A 22,124-nucleotide genomic window follows, 5' to 3' on the forward strand; every position below is an offset into this window, starting at 1 on the left:
GAGTTGGTGAGTTTGGCCTGTGCAAAAGGGAGCAGGCAGGATGCCCTTCAGGGGACGTGCAGTGAGTTGGTCACTGGATGGCCATTCTAAGAAGGATTATTGCCTGAGAACAATGTCTTCACCCTAGGGAAAACCCCTAGTCTGGTAGATGCTGCAGGCCAGGAACGGAGCTATGGGTTAGCTCTTGCTCCCTGTTACCCTTATTGGTCTGTTCTGCGCTGTGGCTGTGCCCATTTGGGATGTTTCCTGGGCATGACCTTCTTATGCATCTTCTGGAAGCACCATGTTTGAAGAATTTGAACTCACTGTGTTTGAATAAGCAGAGGGTCTGCTGGGCTTTCTCCAGCACCCCTCAGCCCTGAACCGCTGTGTATGAGCAACTAGAACAGGATCTGTAAGTATTCTAAAGTATAACAGTATAACTTATAAAATAAGGGTAAAAATATTCCTTTGCATATTGCGTGGGAATCCTAATAGTATGCGGTCTGCACTGGGATTACATGCTGTGTGGAAATCTCTTGTGTTTAGTCGGCACTTTGGGATCAAGGCGATCAAACTTCTTTCTTAAATCTATTCTGAAGTACTTTGTGTGTTGTGGGAGATGCTAAGCTGGTGCTGAAGTTTTGTCCACATCGGTTCTATTTCTGCAGGGAAGACTGCTCCTACAGCAAAATAGAAGAGTGTACAGGGGAGCCTGAGTGGGAGGAACAGGTTTATCTCAAGTGTGTTTTGCAGTATTGCTCCTTTAAAAGCAAGAGAATCCAAGTCCCCCTTGTTACACAAGGATGAGGTTAAAGAGTTAGGTTTGACTTTGATTCCTGGTAAATTCTGTGAATTATAGAAAGAAAATGTTTGTGGCAGGGTTTGTGCTTATTTGTGCTGCATTTTTTCCTTTTGTTTTATGATTTGCTTCTTTCTCTTATTGATTGTGTCCTGGAGCAGTATCATTAAGGGAATTTTAGACAAATAAAAGTATGAATGTTGTGAGGTTTTTTATTCACCCCCCTGCTCCAGTAAGCAATGGCAATATCGCTTACTGGGAAGAGTTGTGTTCTCTCTCTTTTTTTTTTTTAACTGCAAAACTGAAAAGTTCTTAGTCTATTTTATTGTCTTTCTGCCTTTTGTTCTGACTTATGGGTGGTGGGACACCCGGATTTGACAAGGAGACCTACTGGTTTTGAGATTTTTCTACAGACAAGTTTTTAGCATGATTGCTGCCACGTAAGGGATAGCAATGCTGGAAGACTGTGATAAAATTGCTCTGTAGATGGAAAGAAGTGATGTTAAAATATATGATATGACAAAAGTAGGGAGTCTCTTAAAAGTAATGTGCAGTTTTGCCCCAGGGCTAGCAGGAACAATCCTGTGCTGTGATTATAAGGTTCCCTCTTCAGGTAATAGTAACTCTGTCGTGAGCTTTGGGGAGAAAGATGGGTAAATCCTTGTTAAAAGCTGCCTTGACCTAAAATGTTGTCTGTAGGCCTCCAAGACACGCTGATTGCTGTATGAATGACAAATCCCAATATCCCACTTTATGCCCAGACCTGAGACCAGAGGTTCCCTGGTTGGAAGCAGCTACTCCACCGGCTGTTGCCTCCAGCATAGCTGTTTGTGTTTGAGCTGGTACCTCTGCAGTCAGTGGAGAGATGCAGGTGGTTTCAGGACCCTGTGGACCTGGCCAGACTTGCCTGTTGATTTTTAGGATGCAGAGGGAGCCCAGATCGGGTGTAGAGATAGCTGTACTAGGTGAGGCAAGTCACCCATTGCCCAGGCAGCTCGCTAACCCTCCTGGGCTGTGCTCTGTTTAAAGAGAAGTCGGTGCTGCTTGGGCCTGTCTCTGTGCTGCTTTAGTATTTAGTTCAGGTAGGTGCCCAAAGGTGCAGCTGCCCACTGGTGCTTCTCTTCTGTAGAAAGAGACCCAAGGAAATGCAGGAACTGGGGGAGGAGAGATCTGTATGTCTTCAAAGTGCTTTCCGACCCTTTGTTGTCTGGAGAAGACATTGTTTGTTGCTGCTGCAGGGCATCCTGAATGAGTTTGGGCAGCAGGGATGCTCCTGCAGAAGAGGATCTGTGCAGGGAGGAGAGAGAGAAGCCCTGCTGCTGTCAAACTCTGTTAGAGCCGGGAGGAACGTTGGTGGGTTTGTGTACGGCTGAGAGCTCTCTGCTTCACTCCCTTGGAGTTTTACTTTGACTTTGGGCATGAGCCTCAAACTTCAGCAAAACCAGGTCAGGTCAGGAAAAAAAAGCCAATGTAAGATAAGATTTCTCCTCCAACCTGTCCCTAGGCGGGTATTGACTCAGAAAAGCCTGGGATTATGAAAAGGGCAGTTGTTAAAGCTTCAAGCAGACCTGACCATGTGTCTGTCAAATCAGTAACAGAAAGGGACCCTGGGGCTTTACCCTGTGTTTTTACTACAGTGACACTTAGACTTCTGATGCAACAGTGTGTTCATCTATAGCGAAGATGCAGGGGGACCTCAGGGGATCTTTAAAAATGACCAGAAGCTCCTAACGAGGAGCAGATTTGCTCTCTGTTTTACTTGGTAGGCTATTTACTAAAAGAGGGAGAGGTTTTCATGTTGTTCCAAAAAGATTTGCATGACTGAAATATAGTTTGCACCCCAAAGGAGGAGGAAGGGGCCCTCTATCCTGTAACTAGATCATCTGCCCAATAAGATGGGAACAAGGTCAGGGTTGTTTTGTATCTCCACTCCTTTTATTCTTGAGGGGCTTGAAGAAGATGATCTCTCCCCTTCCCCAGCACACAGAAAGCCTCAGGCTGCAGAAGCATCTTCTAAATCTTTCCTGCTGGGAGCTCTTCCATTTTGTGTAAAGTACTTAAACATTAAAATTTAACCAGAGAGTAAAAATGAGGCTAAGACTCATTCAGGGACTCAGAGGTGTCTCATATCGGAGAGTGCCTATTAGTGCCTTTACTATTGTGGTATTGGATAAAAGGAAGGAAGGGGACAGGCTTGAGGAGGGCAGTGCAGTCATCTGTGTGTGAGAATACAGCTTTTCATTTCTTCAAGCTTTGATGTGCTTGTTAGAACAGCAAGTTAAATCAAGCTTCTGCATTCAACAAAATAGGCGCTTCATTTTGGCGAGAAGAAAGCAACACTTAGCTCAATCTACGTCTCAATTTGACATATATTGGCTTTGACCGGTGTTAGCTCTTAGTAGATGGCCAGTACAAATGTACTTATTTACTGTCCCAGAGTTGAGTCTTGCTGGGAGAAAGCCTGCCTGCACTCTACAATGCTCTTGTTGCTATGAAATCACTTTTTTAAGGCAGCATAGAAACCAGCTGATACGGATTTATTCAGTGGCTTTGTAGCTGTGAAATAGTACCTGACTCTGCCACAGCTGGTGGAGGGATTGCTAAAGCTGAAATCCTTTGCACCTGCAGCCTGTCTGCATCCAAGGTCCCTGGCTGCTGGGGGGGGCGGGGGTTGCCTGTGCAGAAGTGCAGGCTGTGAGAGTGCCATCCTCAGAGGGGAGTTGTACAGCATGATGCAAAATTGTTAAGAGATGGGGCTTCTAATGGAAGCACTTAACACACAACGTGACTGGAGTTATATAATGACTATGGCTTATTAAACAGCCTCACTAGAAGCATGAAAGATGGGAGGCTGACAAGATTTTGGTATGCTACACTGGATTTTTTCCTGTCTACTGAGCCAGCAATAACTAGGTCTTATTTACTTTTGGTGGGTGGTCACATAAAACTACAAACTTCTGTCACACAGGGAAGATCTCTGCTATCCAGCTAGTGTGTCTGTTCATGTGTAGCCAGCTAGCTTGCTTTCCAGAAGCAATGCCTGTGACAAATTGTAAGACTCGCATGATTAAAATTGAATTTATCATTGACCACTTAATTTGTGTATGATCGGTTGGATGACAGAGACAGGTGGTAATGCTGCAGATCTGTCATGTGAAGTTCAAATTGTTTCTCCCTTTTTTTTTTTCATTTTCTTCTTCAGCGCAGGTATAAAATGTTGCTGAGGCAATAGGGAAGCCTGTAGCCAGTCCATGGCTGGTGCATAATGTGCAGGGGAAAGGACCCTGCTAGAGGCAAGGAGTGATTCTCATCTACTGGAGTATATGGCATGTGTTTTGGGAAGAAGGAACATGCAGGATTTTAAAAGAGGCGTTTTAAGGTGCCCATAAATGCTTCAGAGGTCGGTTTTGGAGGTGTCTTGCATCTGTTCCTTTCAGGATTTTGCTCAGTCCCACACAGTTGGACTCATGCAGCCTGATTCAGCACTTGGTTACTTTGGTTTTACACCACTATAATACCAGTGATTTAAATAGATTTTCATTGGCATAAAACTGGAACTGCACAATAGTGAATCAACCATACAGAAAGCAAGGTAGTTGGCTTCACAGGCAGAATGAGAAACAATAAGCAAATTCTTTGCAACACTGCTAGCAAATACTCTTCTGAACAAGTGGCATATTCAGAATACACAAGCTGTTTAAAGACTTTTATTTGGTAGTAACTTTCAGTGAAGTTCCATAAATCTGTTTCTGCTGCACCAACTATGCATTGCATTTTACCTGCTCATCTGATCTCCATTTTATTTCCCTGTATGTCTATGTATATATGAATATTTTACAACCACGCTTGAAAGGAATCACAGAAGGCTGTCTTATCTGCCAAGCACTTCTACATTTACTCAGGGCTTAATGGGGGCCGAGCAAATTGGGTCTCTTGCTACTTGGTATATCTAATAATTATTATTATTTTTTGCAGAACCCCAGCTGAAAGGAATTGTGACAAGGTTATTCAGCCAGCAGGAATACTTCCTGCAGATGCACCCAGATGGTACAATTGATGGGACCAAGGATGAAAACAGCGACTACAGTAAGAAAAATTAGCCTGTTTTGTAACCCAATTACAGTCAAATGCATCACCTAGTGGGTCTCACTTGTGCAGCTTTTTTTGAAAAGATCAAATTAGGAAGAAGCCAGCTGTTTTCTGCACATTTTTTCTATCCATCTTTCCCCTTTAATTCTTGCCTGTATAACTTCATATGTTTCCTCTCTGGTCTTCTTCCCTCCTGCCCCGATTCTGTAACTGCCATCTGGGTGGGGTGGAGAATAAAACCCATGATTTGAATTGCTGCCAGAAGAGAAAGGAGATTATATTTATACACATGCCACGTGGGTAAAGGATATGGGGAATTCTCTCTCCAAGGAGAAGAGGAGAAAATTGTTTTCAATATTTTATCCTGAAAAATTCAGCAAGCATCAGGAATTTCCAGACTGGAGAAAACCAGCTGGTTTGCCAAAGTCTGGTGCTCTGAGGCTATTCTAAAGGTTGAGGGTATTGAGTGACCTTTCCAAAGGAGGTCATCTTTCAAAACCCTGTTCAAAGGGATTGGGTTCATGCTGTCCAGCAAAGTGCAGCAAAGCCATGCAGGTTTAAAAATGATGTTCATGTGCAGGAGTCATACTGGTTTAAACAAATGCAAAACAGTGGCCAGCCTTCCTTTTGCAAAAGAAGTAGTTCTGTCAATACCAAAGCTCATAAAAACGTTTAAAACGGTGCAGGATATTTTCTACAGCATCTCTTCATTTCATAGGTGTCAGATTGATGCTTCTGAGCGAGCAGTAATAATCTCAGCTTCTTGGTGCTACAGACTGCATGAACTGAGTAAGACTTGACTTGTCATCCTGTGTTGGCTTGAAGCTCTGCATGCCACTGCTGAAGGGGCTTCATATCTAGTCCAGCATGGAAGGTGCCTTCCCAGTCATTCATAGAGATGAACAGCAGTTCATTTGTGTAGTAGGATTGATGGAAGCAAACTTGGTGTACTTTGTGATAAGAGGAACCTAGTTAATTTGGGGACAAATCTTACTCTAATTCAAAGAAGCTTGTGGCTGGATCAGAGGCATCTTTCCTTCAGGAAGGCAGAGCCTGGTCTGTAGGTGAGGGATGCCTGTAGTGGTGCAGCACATGTAGCAGGACACTGATGCTGTCCTGTGAAGGTGCACTGGGACAAGGGTTCAGGATGGCTGCAGCCCCACATCCATGGTGTTTGTCCCATCCCCAAGAAGCTGGCAGAGTGCTGTGGCAGGAGTTTTGTGTGTGGTGGGGCTGCTCTGCTGCAGCCAGCTTGGGGCTGGGGTCCACACATGAGAGAGGAGCGTTGGGAAGATGGCAACTGAAACTGCAGGAGGCTGGCAAAGCCCTTGTGAAATGACCTGAGAGGCTGCATTCATGAGAAACTTGGCCTGTAGCAGATGTGAGCATCAAGTTTCAGTCCCCTTTTTCATATGCTGGTGTTGAACAAATTAAATATCACAAATTGCAATGACATAGTTTCTAATTTACATTGGAGCAGGAGAATCTTTGGACCTACACACATACACATTTATACTCTGAAAGGCTGAGTAGATCTCTCCTACAAGAGGAGTCTGGCCTTGTGATTTTCTTGGGCAGACAGCAACACATGGGATGAGTTCAGTGCTGGGTTGTATTAGCTGCTTTTGTTTAAAGAAAAAAGACATAGGGTGTTCTCAATCTACAAAAAATCCCATTGGAGGCCTATTTGTTTTGGGACTTGGGAAGAGCTGCTAGAGATGACAGAGATTCATTACCCTCAGTGAGGACTGAACAACAAAGTAATGGGCTTAAATGGAAGCAGAGATGAATTTAGGTAAACAGAAGAGGAGAATAAAATGTAAGAGCCGTTCAGCAGTATTTCAGGCTGGCAGGGGAGGTGGGCGAAGCTGCCACTGACTGCACCTCAGTGGGTGCAGGGGAACCTCCTGAGTTCCTGTGTCTGTGGTTGGGCCTCAGCTGCCCAAACAGCTCCCACTTATATATCCCTTAGAAATGTTAGAGAGCAGTTTGGCAAAGTGCTGAGTATTCATGAGCCACTTCCACCCAGTCGTCTTAATTGGAAATAGATGGGCTGAAGGACATTTCTAGAGTGTGAATTTATCTGGTGAGATGGCAGCCATGCCTTGGCAGCTTGGTGGGACAGGAGGCATCTAGCTGAAGTCTGCCAAGCCACTTGTTCAAAGTCGGGGCTAAATTGAAAAGTTTAGTGAATTTTTTTTGAAGAAGATTGAAGCCAATGAGTTCCCCATCCCCTGATCTCAGGATATATCAAAAGAGGAAAAAATCCAACCTGATAATATTTGGCTCATGAAAATTAAATGAGGAATGAGCTTTATTCAGTTTTGTTTAACTTCTTGCCACATGCTCTCCTTTATAAATCCTCAGTCTGAGTGAGTCAACATTTTGTATTATATGAAGCTTCCTGTTACAGCTTCAAAACAAAGTCACATTTTTCACTTTGGAAATGCCAATATAAAGCATACTGACCATTTTTCCCCCCTTTTCTTTTCCTCCATACATCTCAAATTTTGACCACAAAAAAGTCAAAATTCACTTGTCTAAGTGAAGATTCAAGTGAAGGCTTGAAGATTTACTTTACTGATATTTTCTATTTTAAAATATTTCTCCAGAAGATTTCTAACTAGCCACTTGGAAGTCTGTGTAGTATTTCTGTGCAAGGGCAAAACTCAAAGACTAGATAAATATTTCTTGTCCGTGGAGGCAGGTTGCTTAACTCGCATCCACTGGCAGACAAGGGTTATCTTGATGGCCATGGCAGGATCCTTCACGCCCTGGATGACAATTTATTTTCCATGCAGAAGCCATCTTAGCACAGCTAAATACTCAGTGAACACCGTGTTCCATACATTGCTCTGTTCTGTAGCCATACACTGATTATTCAAATTACTGTTATGAAAGGAAGCTTAATTTTCATGGAATATATTAGGTTGGCTTACTTTGGCAAAATAAACATTCAAAATGAGACACTACATGTCCCTCAGATATGTCTAATGCAATTAAAAGTTCTAATAAAAGTCCAGTTATTTATATAATAGGAACTGCTAATATTTAAGCAATTTTTAAATTAATTATTTGGTGCCCATTTTGTGTGTGTGTTCTTGAGAGGCTGGTGACATTTATTTTCCACCTCCTGTCACTTAAAGAAAAAGGGGGAAAAAAAAACCCCAAAACCAAAAAACAAACCCAGAAGCCAAGTTCTAATGGCATTTGAATAGGCAGCCAGCCAGCTCCCCGCGAAACAGTGTTTGGGACATCTGTTCCTTATACCATGCAGTTAAAGGCACGCCATCTTAATGTAAGCAAGAAGAAAGATTCTCTGCCTATTTGCATTGGGATACATGAAGAATTTTTTTTAATTGAAGTGTAGCTTCATGGTATGTGAGGTCCTTGTTTGTGTTCTTAGTAATGTTATACATGAACCTGAATTTGGGGCAGTATCTTTTTCTTCTGACCTCACTGATCTGAAATGGTCTTTCTGTTGTCAGTGCTTGCATCATTATTTCCTGGGCTAAGCAGGGAAACATGCCTTCTTTGTGAGAGGATCTGGACTTCTTTGCCAGCATAGTCCTGCTGAACATCTAAAAAGCCTCAGCAAAAGGACAGTACATAAAGGATAGGTCAACTGTGCCGAGCAGGTGTAAACAGCCCAGCATATCTAGGATATGGTTTGGGGCTTTTCAGCCAGAAAGAAAAAGATTGAGTGAGGAAACCTCTGGAGGTTTCCAGCCCAACATCCTACTTGGATCTGGGTTATCTTCAGCTGCACAGAGCCTTGTCTAGTTGTTTCAGACTCCTCTAGGAATGAGCTATTCCATAGCTTCGTAACCTCTCTGATTCCTGTGCTGCACTATTCCCATTGTAGAGAATTTTCTTTATATCCAGTCATAATTTCTTTCTGAGGCTTTTGTCTAATGCCTCTTGTCCTTTTACTGTGTTCCTTTGAGAAAGGTCTGTCCCTGGCTCTCCATTCTTTGAGCTAAGAAAACCCAGTTCTCTCAGTTTCTTCTCTCATACGTGTTGTACCACAGCCTCTCAATCATCTTAGCAGCCTTCCTCACTCCTCTCAGGATCGTAAACCTCCCCATCTCGTGGTGCACAGAGACTGCTGTCACCTATTGCATCCTCCATTAGCTTGTCTTATGGCACAAACGTCTTGCTCCAGAACAAATCACTTGGTATAAATTAGTTTAGCTCCTCTGACTTACTGCTTAAATCAGCTGAGCATATGGACCATGTTATATATGGCCTGTCTTGCCTTACTCTTCCATTTATGTAAATAAGTTAGCCCAGACCCATAGCTAAGTATGCATTCACATTTTAAAAACATCTTATGCAGCTGATAAACTCAGATAATATAACTCACTGATATAACAGTGAACAACATACTCATGGCCAAAGGGTTTAGGACTGGAGTGTGCTAGAAATAGTATCATCAGTAAGCAGGGTCAGACATACATCTACTGATAGTTGAGAATGGTAAAATGTAATGAAGGAAAATAGACAGAAATATTAAATATCTTAATGTTTTCATTTCTGCCCATGAAGTAAAAGAGCCTGTCCGTTACATGCAGTTGCAGATGGCACAGAAAATGTACCATTTGCATTAGAGTTTTAAAAGCATTTGTTAAATTTTTTTTCATATCAGCGTGCTCTACTTCCAGTTCTATTCTACCACAGCTAGTCCTCTTCCCTGTCACTAAATCTGCTGTTTCATGTTAACCAGATTATTTTTTTCCTGACAAAAAGAGACATCTTGCTTTTATGGTTGGTCAAGGGTTTTTCCCCTCACATGTTTACATTTTTACAGTAAAGCTTAAAGCTTTTAAATCTGTTCTAAAACAGGATTAAATAATTATTTAGAAGCATGGTAACAAACTTCAACTCCTTCAAAGGTATTTTAAGATTTAAGTGTAGAAACAACGCTGATAATTTACCAAGTTTTGATTGATCCAAACCCCTTTTTTAATAGGGGAAGGCATTTGCTTCCTAAAACTTCTTTGGCTGTCAGTTACCAATGTCAGATGCATGTCCTTCTGTTTGCCTGCCACTTGCTCCCCTGTTCTGCAGTATGTTGTGGGAGATGCTCTGCCCTGCCTAAAAGCCACGATTGTGGGTATTGCTACCATGGTCTGCAGCAGTGTCCCAGGGAGCTTAAGAACCAGCCCTGGTCTTGCTGCTGTAACTCCGAGCAAGACAGGATTGTTCCTGTGATCTGTTAGCATGTATAGGTGGAAAGAGAGAAATCTGGAGATATATGAGTGCTTCCAAGTGGAGCTTCTCATCTACTAATTCTGGGTATTATCACCTCACTGCCTAATGAATGCTTTGGATGGTCTGTCACGGGTTTTCTACGCAAGACAAATTGGCTGTAGGGAATGAATGATGATGCCCATTTTGTTTCATTATTAGCAGCAGTATGCTTCATTCTTCAGTGGGGTAAAAATTAGGGAAGGGCAATTGCTTATAAATAGCCTTGTTAATTGCAGAGGGTTTTAGACCTTCATGGTAGTGAGAAAGTGATGGAAATATAAGCTTGCTTTGGTTAGTGAGCTTTTTAATGGTAGAACTGTGCTATAATGCAGCTTTTTAATGCTGAGTAGCTACCCTGTGGTGTGTTTGTCTCGTCTGGGGACAGTGTCCGAGCAGCACTGTTCTAGACTCTAGTTGGTCACAGACCAATACCCAGGCTGGACTTCATTTGTCATATATATCTGTTGACATTCTCCTATGAAATCACAAATATAGGCACTGGCTTTGGTAAGACACAAGTCTTACAAAAGCATATGGTTTGATACGTTACTGAATATTGTGCCAAAAGCATGAGAAGGGGCTGAGAGTAGGTTTCTTTTCACCAGACTCAAGGTGCCTCCCGTTTAGGCAGCTCACCAAGGGGAGTCATCCAGTCGTCCTTGGGAACTGAGTGAGGAAAAAGAGCATTCATGTGAAACTGGGACTGATTAATCCCTTTTTGGAGACAACCCCAAAACCAGCTCAGCCAAGGCACCTGTTAAATATCTTGAGCAAAGTGGCTTCCTATCTCCCGTGCTTTTTCCAGATTTTACTTATGAGAAGCTATCCACCTCTGACCTTTAACCAAATCCACCAGAGTTCAGGTTGAATATAACCCATTTCCCGTTAAGTTTCATGCACCCTTTGGGCTCTGCTGCTTTCTTTAGAAATTGTGCAAATACTGGGAATTTGGTTCAGATTTTGTAGTCTGAACCCCTGGCTGCATGGAAAGAATCAAGCCACAGTTTCAGTTCTTCCCCCCTGCCCTTCTTTCCATATTGGCTATAAATATTTTTTTTTAATTTGGAAAGGAATCCAAACACACTTCTGTCTTCTTCCCTCTGCTAATTCACAGGCTGCATGAGGGAGGTTCTTGGGAAGCATCTTGTGGTGGAGTTAAATCCATGCATTACCTGGCACATGCACATCTAACCAGTTTCTTCAGGGCAGGAGGCTGATGTTGAGCTAGACTAGATTCTCTCCAGTTATACAAGGATTAACATTAACTTGGCCTGAGGAGCTTTAGAGTTTTGAATGGGCCACTTCAGCAAAAGCTGCTTTATCCTTCAAGGCTGACGTTAAATCAGCAGTGGTCCATCTTCTAGGGAAAGAGACACTGGGAGATGGCACAGAGAAGGAAGACACTTTCTCCTACAACCATTATGTGAAGACCCCTTTATGCTGTGCTTGCTCCAGTGTGATGTCAAGCATAAAACTTCATAAATCATCTATAAATAAGTCAGCTAGAGGATGATGTCATCAACAGTCAGCTGGAAAATAGGAATGCTCCACTGTGTGCTGTGTCACTCAGTCTTTCCCCTGCACTCTGCCCAGTCACAGGTCTCCCCTGAGTCAACTGGAACATCCCAAAACTCTTGAAGTTTCAAGCAGGCTTTTGAAAATAAGTGAGTGTGTTAAACCAGTAAGAAATGCTTCATGAATGTGGAAGGGGCAATCTGACCTCATGACTAGGGAACCGGAAAAAGTACTCGTTTCAGAGCAGTTGTGCGGGAAGAGACCTAGAGTCAAGTATTCCCATTGTGTTTGTGCTCACGTTTCTGCTTGACCCTGCTTGACCATATCCTGAGCTCCTTGGGACCAGGTCTATTAGCTTTTTGTAAGTGGAAGCACAAGGAGCCCTACAACACCTGGATACTCTCGTCCTATAAATCTCAGTGGAAACAAAGCCATGGTTGACTATCAATGCTGACAGTCCTCTCCCCTTTGAGCCTGTTCTTTTAGAAATGCAGTAATAGCCTTGACAGTACATTAATGTATATGCTCATGGGAAAGGTATATGAGATACAGGGTCTACTTAGAATCAAGCAATAAAATAATTAATTGGGAGGAAGTGGTTGCAATGCTTTAATCAATAAGACTGCAGTAAAATTGTGTATTGAAAGGTCTTGCCCTCTTCCATCCTATATAGTGCTGCTTCTGAATGAGGAGCAGCGCTCAGGTCCTGGAGTGGAGTGCTATCTTTTTCTGACTCTTTCTTCATTCCTTTGACAGCAAGAGATCACATGGTCAGACACACAGTTAAGAAAATTTGCATTCTTCTGGCTGTTTGCTGTCTGTATGCTCTTTTTGTACATGGCGAATGCAAGAAAGTGTGACTAGGTTTAAATCTGTTTCAGGGTGAACTAAACTTAAGTTGTGTTGTTCTTTGCCATGGGCAAAGACATGTACATGCGCAGTCACCACAGATCAACTGGCCCACAGAAAGCCATTGAGATGCACTAGCTTGAGTGCACACACGAGCCCTTGGCATTGCAAAGGCAGTGATCAGACTGATGGGTGTGTTAAGGCTTCTGGGAGGCAGCCAAATTCAGTACTTTTAACCATTTTCTTTTAACATTGGCCCCACAGCTGCAGACCTTTCCTGTAGCTGGAAGCAGGACTTTTGATTCTAGCTTAATATCTTTGGTTAAAGTTCAGGAGTGGGGTGGGCTGACCCTGGGGCAAAAAGCAGCAGTGGTCACACAGGGTGATGTTTCCATAACCTTTGCTTTTCTTTCTGCAGCCCTTTTCAATCTAATTCCTGTGGGTCTTCGTGTGGTGGCAATCCAAGGGGTGAAGGCAGGTCTGTACGTTGCCATGAACGCTGAGGGATATCTCTACAGCTCAGTAAGTACTTTGCACTGTGGGGTCTTGGAGTGGTTTGGTTTTGAGGGAGGAGACTGCATTGGGATTTGAAGCTTTTTCTGAAGATGGTCATGTATTGGCAAACCTTTAAAAGCAGGAATGGGGGGAGCTGCTGCAAGGGCATGCAGTATTCACTTTAAAGTGTCTCCATGGAGATTCATGGCAATATCTCCTGACCTGTGAAGACAGACACTGTGTGCCTTTGAGTAGTTACTTAATGTAGGTCACGTTGTAGAGGAGATTGTGTGGTTGGCTGGTTATATTCTGGTTTCACATTTGTGAAATGGCATGGACTGAATGGAATTGCTTCTGAATTGTGCCTAGATAACTGATCCTAGGTGGTGCCCCAATGGTTCATACTCTGCTTCTGACTGCAAAGTAAATCCTCGGCAATATCCTGACTTTATTCAAATGGTTCTGGACTATTCTGTTGGCAGAATTTCCTTGTATTTGTGTGGTCTTTTTAATGCACATGAAAGTGAGGCATTTTTTACTGACTAATTCCCCTATAACTTTCTTGGATGGCATGAAAGGGCATGAGGTTATTCATAAGATTCTCATTTGAAGTAAGTAATTGATTTTCACAGTGAATAATTGATTCAGTGATTTATTAAATATGGCAGGCCTTTGCCAGAATTTTTTATGCTTCAAATAACTTTGCTCTAGTTCTGCATAGTAAAATGTGATAGTTAATAATACACTTCTCATTTCTGTAGTTATATCTTTAAAGTGTACAGCTGAGATTCTAATCTCATCAGCCTTTGTGTAAATTTACACAGTGCAGTGATTCTGCTCATCTAGACATTTACTTTGCTTTACAAGCATACATGAGAATGGAGGTAGGACCACTGAAAGGACAACAGTTTGAGTTGCTTGTGTGTGCAATTTTTCTGAACTCTTACAGTCTATCTTTGTCTTGCTCACATGGTTGGGATTTCCCCCGTTCCCTTGGGAGGTAACAAAGGTCTGTCTCCCCAGCGGCAGGGTGGAAAACAGCAAGTGGGTATGTTAGTATGCCTGGCGAGATAGGTCTCAAAACTGGCTGCTTGTCAAGAAAAGACAGAGAGATCAATCTGGATCTCTGTGGATGCCAGACACTTCCTGTTCTTTCATAGCCCAGTAAACATAAATGACTGCTTCTAAATAAATTACATTGGTTTACTAACAATGAAAACTTCCTCTTTTTGTAAAGCTATCAGAGTCCTAAAGGTAATAGCAAGTGTGGTGTGGTACTGCATTACTGTGCATGCTTCCCTCTAGGCACATAGTCGGGGGTCAGGACTGATGTTTTGCCCTGTCTGTGCAGTGCAGGGCATAAAGTGTCCGAGTCTGGTGCTGAGGCTCCTTGTAGCACTGGTGCCCCATGAAATGAGGACTGCAGAAGAGCAGTGTGTCACAGCCACGTCCTGTCCAGAGGGGTTTTTTGAGCAATGAGAGGTCAGCATTTTCTGAGCAAGTAGTGCAAGGGGAGGGAAAGGTGTGGGGGTCAGGCAAGAGAAGAACTGGAGAGTTGGGAATGTGATGTTTGACAGCTGAGAAATTAGAGACAAGGCAGAGAAGAAAATTATCTCTTGCTAGCAGTTGTGAGATGATACAAAGGGTGGGAGGGACATACCAAGAGATGGTGGGCAGCAGGACCGTGTGTCCAGGAAATTTATTAGCTAGTCATACAAAGTGCCCTAAAAGGCACCAGATCATACATGTATTTGAATGAGGATGGTTTACTGGGGCCTACTTATTCCCAGCAAGTGTAAATGTCTTAAGCAGGAAGGTTAATCACGGAAAGCTAAAGATACACCATGGTGGCTGGTGGCTAATGAAGTGGACCTCATTACGTGCTGCGGTTTGATGGCATTCAGCTCTCTGTGAACTAATAAGAGTTAAAGTGTTAATTTCATCAATGTGATCCAAGGTTTCTGCTTGCAGTAAGTGGATGCTACTGGAACATCTCTACCCCAGGGAGATGGAACTAGCTGGACGCTACTTCCTTCTTGTATTGACTGCTGGCTCTGTCTTACAACAGTAAATCAATGAATTCACTGTGCTTTGGAGCAGACCCCAAGGCAAGAAACAAGAACATTTGTGGATAAAGCCTACTAGGAGCAGGCAGTATGGGCCAAGCCACACATAGCTTCAAAGACAAGGGATGAGACCAGGCTCCTGTAAAAGAACTGGGTATGGCTGAGAAGAGCTCAGCCTGTTCAAGCAGTCTCTTTTGGATGCTGCAACTTTCCTTGTGGGGCCAGGATCCCACTCCAAGGCAACATTTGGTACAGCTGTGTCAGTCTTGAAGACAGTGCTGGGGAATTGCTTTGGCAAGACTTGATAGTCTGTTCCTCTCTGGGGCGAGCAGGGCCCTCGGCCATGCTGCCTGGGCTTGATTGCTGCCCACACCAAAGGACACATTGTCCCTGTTCCTTTGCTTAGCAGAGCCGAAACTACAGCTTTGCTCTGTCTCAAGCCAATCTCCATTGGTGCTGTGCATGTACCTATTTTTTTCATTAGCTTTTTCTGAGGGATTTCTGAAAAAAATGGGTCAATAATCCTCATAGGTATTGTTCACTCATGCAGATTAATTGATAAATGAACTTTCTCTGCTGCTTGGCTGCCTGCAGTCTGTCCCAGGCCTAGACTTGCTAGCACTTTATGACACCCTCAAGCCCAGGACTGCTTTCACATAACATGCAACTGTCCAGGGAAATGTGTGTGGTCTTTTTTCCTCCTGAGTGCAGATTGTGGCTGTAACTAAACACGTTGTCGCTGTGGGTTTGCTTTGGTTTTGTTTGGTAAAGGTTTTTTTGATGATATTTAATCTGTGTGTGTCAGCTGAGACCTTGGCTGACATCCTCTGCCCTGGATCAAACCAGAGGCTATTATCAGCCTGGTCTGAGATGGTTTGTGCCAGCTCCTTCTGAGTTTGGGCCAACAAGCTCTTGAATTAATAGGTTTCGAATAACCAGCCCTTTGAAGAAGGCCTCCTAGTGTTCATCAGCACAAAAGCAGGGCTGAGTGGGGTCCTCTGAAGCTGAAATTAGTGGTAAGGATGTTTGCAGACATGTGCAAGGCCCTGCTGTCTGCTTGGCCACATTCATAACTTGAGCAATGAGTTTCCTCATCTCTTCTCTTCAGTTAGGGATGGGCAGGAACAGTGTGGAGTTAGGTTGCTGGATTTAAGCCAACTACAGATCCCCAGCCAGCCTGAGAGGCCTAAATGCATTAGATACCAAAGCCTCTTTGCTTGCGAAGCAGCTGTTGTGACTTTTGGGCATTGTTTACTTACACCAGATGCCTGATTTATTTTTTTTTTCCAGACTAGCTTATTGCTGCCTCTGTGGTCTGCTGGGGAATTACGTGCTTAGTAGGCAAGAAAATCAGGTCTTGGTCTGAGGCACCTGGCTTTGTGGACAGTAGGATGCAAAACACTGTCTTCATAGCAAGCTTGCAGAGTCATTGGTGTGTTCCCACCCGATTACTTGTAGAGCATCTGTAAATTCCCTGATGGTGCATGAAGGTTTTTATCGGCACCTGTTCTGGGGAGTGACGTGATTCTCCCAAGGATCCACTATTAGTATTTTATGTCAAAGTAAAAATACACAGAATGAATGAAGGGCAGTGGGTATTAACTTGTGCTGTCTTAGCGCTTGAGAAGCTTAGACCAAAGGCTGGTTTTTGCAGAGGAAAGGGAAACAGAATAAGGAAGGTACGTCCTGGTCCAGTGAGTTTACAGCCTAATAATAAGGGGAGAAGACACAGAACATGCTCTCCTGTCTCTGTCTGGAGTTAACATTTCCACCACCAAATTAATTCTTATTCCCATTAACCCTTCTCTGTGAAGTTTCTCTCCTCTGTGCCCAGCTTTCTCTCCATTACCCTGGCTGCAATGGCTCACAGAGGCATGAGGAAGGGAGTGCCTGTGACGTGTTTTGCCTGAGAGGCAAACCCAGTTCTCCTGGAACAGATGCTCCTTGTGGTGCTGTACAACCTCCACAGGCCCACCCAGTCACTCAGAGTATAGTGGAAATGCAGTTCACAGTATGATGATATGTATAATTCAGTGGCATTATAGCTGGGGTTGGTTTTGCCCCAAATGCATAACGCTTCTAAAATGTACTGCTTTCAGATATTCCTTGTTGTTTAACTCGGAGTTCTAATTATTTTTGAAATGGCAAATCATGATACATAATTTATTGGAAAGACTAAGAAAACCCTAGCAGAGATACAGAATACAGAGGAAAAAAAAGTTGCTTATGAGAGCTCAGTATAGTTTTACAGTGTAAACCTGAGAGTTTGAAATGCTGTTGAAATGCTGAAATTAGAGCTTGAATCACTTCAAAGATTTCTGCTAGTAAGGGAATGATTATGCACAATAAAGAAAACTAAACAGCATTGAAAAAAACCCAAGTCACGTTAAGACTTCTGTGTGTCTTGGCATTTTCTTTTTCTCTGTTTTTTTTCTCCTCTATCATTTTGCATAATAAACAAGCATCTGGGGAAGTATGTATACAAACTGTATTTTTTAATCTGCTTGCAATGCTATAACTATTTTGCTACAACTCCTCTAGAGTTGCTGCACTTCTGTTTACATCATTTCAAGGTCAGGGACTGGAATCAATAATGCTGCGTTCTCTCCCCTAATAGGCTTGGTGTTAAACCTGCTCCTGCCAATGCTGTTTCTTTAATTTTCTATTTGACCTCCAGTGGTGCTAGTTGATTTGGTCAGAAGTATAGCTAGGCCAGGCAGATATCTTGGACATCTACCTTTCCACAGCAAGAGCCCAATGTAACTTGCTTTTAATTTTCCTCCAGAGTATCTACTCTTCCTTGCTGGCTGTTTAAAGGGGCTCACTGAATGAAGGCATTAACTGGGAGATGTAAAACTCTTCGTGTCCCCTGGCTTATTCATGAATATGGAGGGAACAAAATGGATGCTCGGGGAATTGGCTGTGCTGAGGCAACCCAGCCCCTGGGAGCAGATTCCTGCCTTGCATCGAATGTTCCTAAAATACTGTTCCTGGCAGGCACCCTCGCATGCCAGTCTTTGTAGCACGGGAACTTGTAAACACTGCTATCAATAGCAAAGTGGTCCCTTCTCCCCTTGGTGAGGTGCTGTTGCTCATATTGCTATGCCTGCCTCTCAGGAGCTCTTTGATGGTCCAGCTTTCCTTTCAGCCCAGCAGAGCGAGCTCCCCTGTCCTGTGTGTGACTGGTGCAAGTTGGGCAGGATTGGAGCTGGCCTACACCAGAGCTCAGGGGTTATTCAGGATTCTGTAAGAGCTAGAAATGGCTATGACCTCACTTGGCAGGACCGCCTGGACTGCTTGTCAGAGAAGGAGATCTGAGACTGTGCAATACTGTGGCTTTTTTTTTGAGGCAGATTTACTATCTGACATCCTGTTGAGGGACCTTTATTCCCTGAACTTTCTTAGCATAGCACCATGGCAGAGCTCCAGTGGGGAGGGTGCTGCTCTGTACGTTGTATCAACATCTGGAATGTTAGGTAAGACTTAGCTTTTGCCTGTTGAATCAAGAGACTGTTCAGAGGACAAAATCAGTTAATAGCAGGACCTATTCCTGTTTTCCTTGCTAGCTGTTCCATGTCTTATACGATAGTAGTGCAAATTATAAAGAATAAGTGTGCTTCAGCAAGTGCCTTCTCTTAGCCTTGGTTGTGCAGGATTTTTAGGAATGTCCTAGGTTCCACCACCATGCCAGCTGCAGGAACAGCGATGGGACATTCTTCTTTGTGAGCGGTAGTCTGAGAGTGTTGGGATGCGTTATGATCTTTTGCTGAAATTTCATTTTGGAAGTAAATCGGGGAGAAAATGCTCCAGTGGTTCAGACTTGTTTAATTTGACACTTCCTCGAAGAAATGTTACATAATCCCATTTTGAAAGAGATTCAGAGTGTTTTGTGTTGCTTTACTGATCCCAATAAAATCAGAACAAAATGTTTAGATTTTGGTTGAGATTTTTGATCCCACATGACTTTGTTGGAGTGTGGAAGGGGAGAGGAGAGTAAAATGCCAGTGGGGAGGGGTTGCTCTAGATCATAAGGCAGGCAAGAGTAGAAATCACAGAGACTAACTGGTCTTGGCTGCCGTCTTCTGCATAGCATTTCTTCTGCTGACTTCCTTGAGGCCAAATGTACATGCCTAACCTTAAAAAAGCAGGTAAGTGAAGTCTTTGAAGCAGGTGCTAATCAGCAGTAATGTTGCATAGAGCTTGCCCATTTTTCTCCTGTGCGTTGTTTGTGTTCAATTAATCACTGTAGGGGAAATGATGGGGTTAAATCAGAACGGTCAAGGGCAATATAATGTTTGAGTTGAGTTTTGGAAGGCAACTCTAGAAAAAGTCTAAGGATGGGACATAGTATGCAGTGAAGCCCTTAGTTTGCAAAAATGATGTGTGTGTGGAGCACTCGTCCCAGCAAACAAGAGCCAAATGCTGACTGTCACCATACCGCTCCGGAGAAGCAGTCACAGCAGAAGTCCCTTTCATTGCTTTCCCTTTGCGTCCTGCTGGCTAGGGCATGCTGGAGCAGCCAGTAACTGAGCTCCTCTTCTCTCCTTGGGCTGTTCCTCAGACTCTCCAGCCTGCTTTGCTTGGTTTTAATGCCATTTAACCAGTGTATGTTCTGTCTGTAAATAGTGCCATTGTTAGTTTTCCACAAGTGAAACCTAGACAAGACTCCAGGATGTCATAAGTGACAATGGGGCTATTATTAATATTTTGTTTTGGAGTAGTAGGAGGCCAAATACTGTCTTTCTTGGGTCCAGGACGCTGATATGAAAAGAAACAAAAATTTTGAGCAAGGACATGTTTGACAGAGGTCAGGTGTGTGTTAATGAAGTAATTCAGATCTTCTTTCTGATAACACCAAACTCAAATATAGAACAGCTCAAACTAGTGAATGGTGTGCCTTTGCCAAACAGTGACTAATGGGTCTGGAGTTGAATGCAGGAGATGCGACAGTCATAGGCTAAGAAACCCAAGGAAAAAACTTCACTGACAGTGTGCGTGTAATTATAACTGGGAGCCAAGTGATAGAGAACTTTTAAAATGAGGAACATTGTTGAATTGTAATGTGATTTTCCAGGGGAAAGGAAGAGAGATTCGAAGTACCTGGGCTATTTCAAGCCAGACTGGTTGCATCAGTGGGGAACGTAGTGTACTGTAGCAGAGAGGCCTGGATGCGGGCCTGCTTTGCTGTGAAAATGTACTGTCCTGACTAAGCATTTGCAAAGCAAAAATAGTTTTTCTTAACTCCCCAAATGACAGGAACTGAGTTCAGGTCCCATAGCTCTTTGTTACCATGAATCCCAAGATACAGCGCTGGCTTCTGGCACCTATAGTTACATGGCACAGTGCCTCACAGGAGTCTCCTGAAATTGGTGGAGTAAATGCACTCAGTGGGAGTTATGAACCTGGCCCGAAATATGCTTGTACAAGATCTGGTTCAGCAGAGCGCTGAAATTGCACCTTGATGCTTTGCTGAATCTGTGCTCCCCGGCCTGCCCTGCTGCAGGGATGCAGGCCCTGGGGATTGAGCCACTTGCAGTTGCCTCTTCTGGCATCTTTTCTGAAAGAGCCACTCCTTACGGCAAGGAAAACTCCAAATCTACTCAACTTCTCTCGCAACGAATTAATTTGTGAAACGGAGCGCGGGGTAGAAGGGATCTGTTTGTACTACTGGCAGCCCGTCACTGCTGTGATGTGTTGCATGCTGACAGCGTGCTCAGCTTTGCAGAGCGCGTAGGATGGCCAGCATGCTTGTGCCAAGGAGCCTGCAATCTGTGCGCGAGTGGGGAGGAGCGGAGGGGCACCTTGCCAGCAGCATTGCCCAAAGGCATCCTGGCAGCAGAGCAGGCAGGCAGGACATGGCTTTGGACCCACTCCAGGGCTTCTTGAACCATACTTGGTCCTTGCATTATGGTATACTAGGCGCACCGAGGCCTGGCAAGGTCTGTCTTCGGTGCATGCTGGCCGAGATTGTGCCTAGTTCTGGCCTCGTGACAACGGGTTAGAGGGTGGCTGAAAAGCAGTGTGCATCTAAGGCAGAGCCTGTCCTTCTCCACCCACTGCGTCTATTGACACAGGGACTGACTGTTTAAAAATAATGCCTGGCCCTCTTGGAAGGCTGAAAATGTGGGCCCTGAAGGGGAATGGCTGAGTGTTTTGGATCTGCTGGTTGTTTTTTCCTGGGGTATTTAACTATATTGTTCAAGTTGTAAATTTTGAACGAATATCTTCTGTGAGAACTTTTTTCTTTTCTTTTTTTTTTTTTTCCTGTGGAACAGTAAGTACAGCAGGCCCTAGGATGAGACCCTGAGAGTTTTAAGATGCTGCCACCCAATACCAAAGGGACAGGCAGATTCTTTACAGATCCCCAGCAGAACCTGACAATGCTTTATTTTACCTTGGACCCTCTGCAGGGCGGGTCACTTCAAGCAACATCCCAGACTCTGCTGAGCAGGTTGTTTTACAATATAGCCGTCATCTGAGCTCAAGCGCGCACACAAGGCTCCCCGGGGGCTTGCCGGGCCGCGGCGGGGACGCCTGCCTCACAGCGGAGGACGACGCGGCCGCGCGGGGTTAGTAGTTGGGCGCCAAATGTGCTTCTGCGTCCCGCCTCGCGGCGTCGGCGCTTCTGATTGGCCCGTGCGCTCGGGATCCCTTTAAAAGAGCGGTGGGTACGTGACTGCGGTGGCCGCGTGTAATGGCCGCCTGCCTCACAACATGGAGCCGCGGGGGTGGGAGCAGAGGGGTCAGGCACAGATGCAGGATTGTGGAAAAAATGGGACATTTTGAGAATTCCAGTAGTAATGTCATGGCCCCTTCTGTGTCATGAAAAGGAGGAAGAAATTCTTGCTTTCCTGGGGGTGCTGAGCCTGGATGGGGTGGCCTAGAGCAGAGTTTGGTCTCATGGCCTGGCCCGTATTTTTCAAGCTGAGGTGAAACTTATATCTGCTGCACCAGCAATTGGTTGTAGACTTCTCATAGGACTAGAAAACCAAGTACTCATGGTTGGGGTGGTACCATTAGTCCGCTTATAGTGTATCATCACTTTACTGCCTGCAATTAGGTTACGCACTTGATCT

The 22,124-nt window shown here is 44.0% G+C and overlaps 1 protein-coding gene across 5 annotated transcripts in view; it reads left to right on the forward strand.

Annotated features, from left to right (window-relative positions):
- Positions 1–22,124, forward strand: part of FGF12 (fibroblast growth factor 12) — a 227,724-nt gene that overhangs the window by 143,019 nt on the left and 62,581 nt on the right. For all 5 annotated transcript variants that reach the window (XM_055723884.1, XM_055723886.1, XM_055723887.1 and 2 more), the window contains 2 exons: positions 4,757–4,867; positions 12,906–13,009. In XM_055723884.1, the coding sequence (XP_055579859.1) occupies positions 4,757–4,867; positions 12,906–13,009 (215 nt within the window). The remainder of the gene's footprint in view (positions 1–4,756; positions 4,868–12,905; positions 13,010–22,124) is intronic.

This window comes from Falco cherrug, chromosome 11, assembly GCF_023634085.1.
Source record: "Falco cherrug isolate bFalChe1 chromosome 11, bFalChe1.pri, whole genome shotgun sequence".
Classification (NCBI taxonomy): Eukaryota; Metazoa; Chordata; class Aves; order Falconiformes; family Falconidae; genus Falco; species Falco cherrug.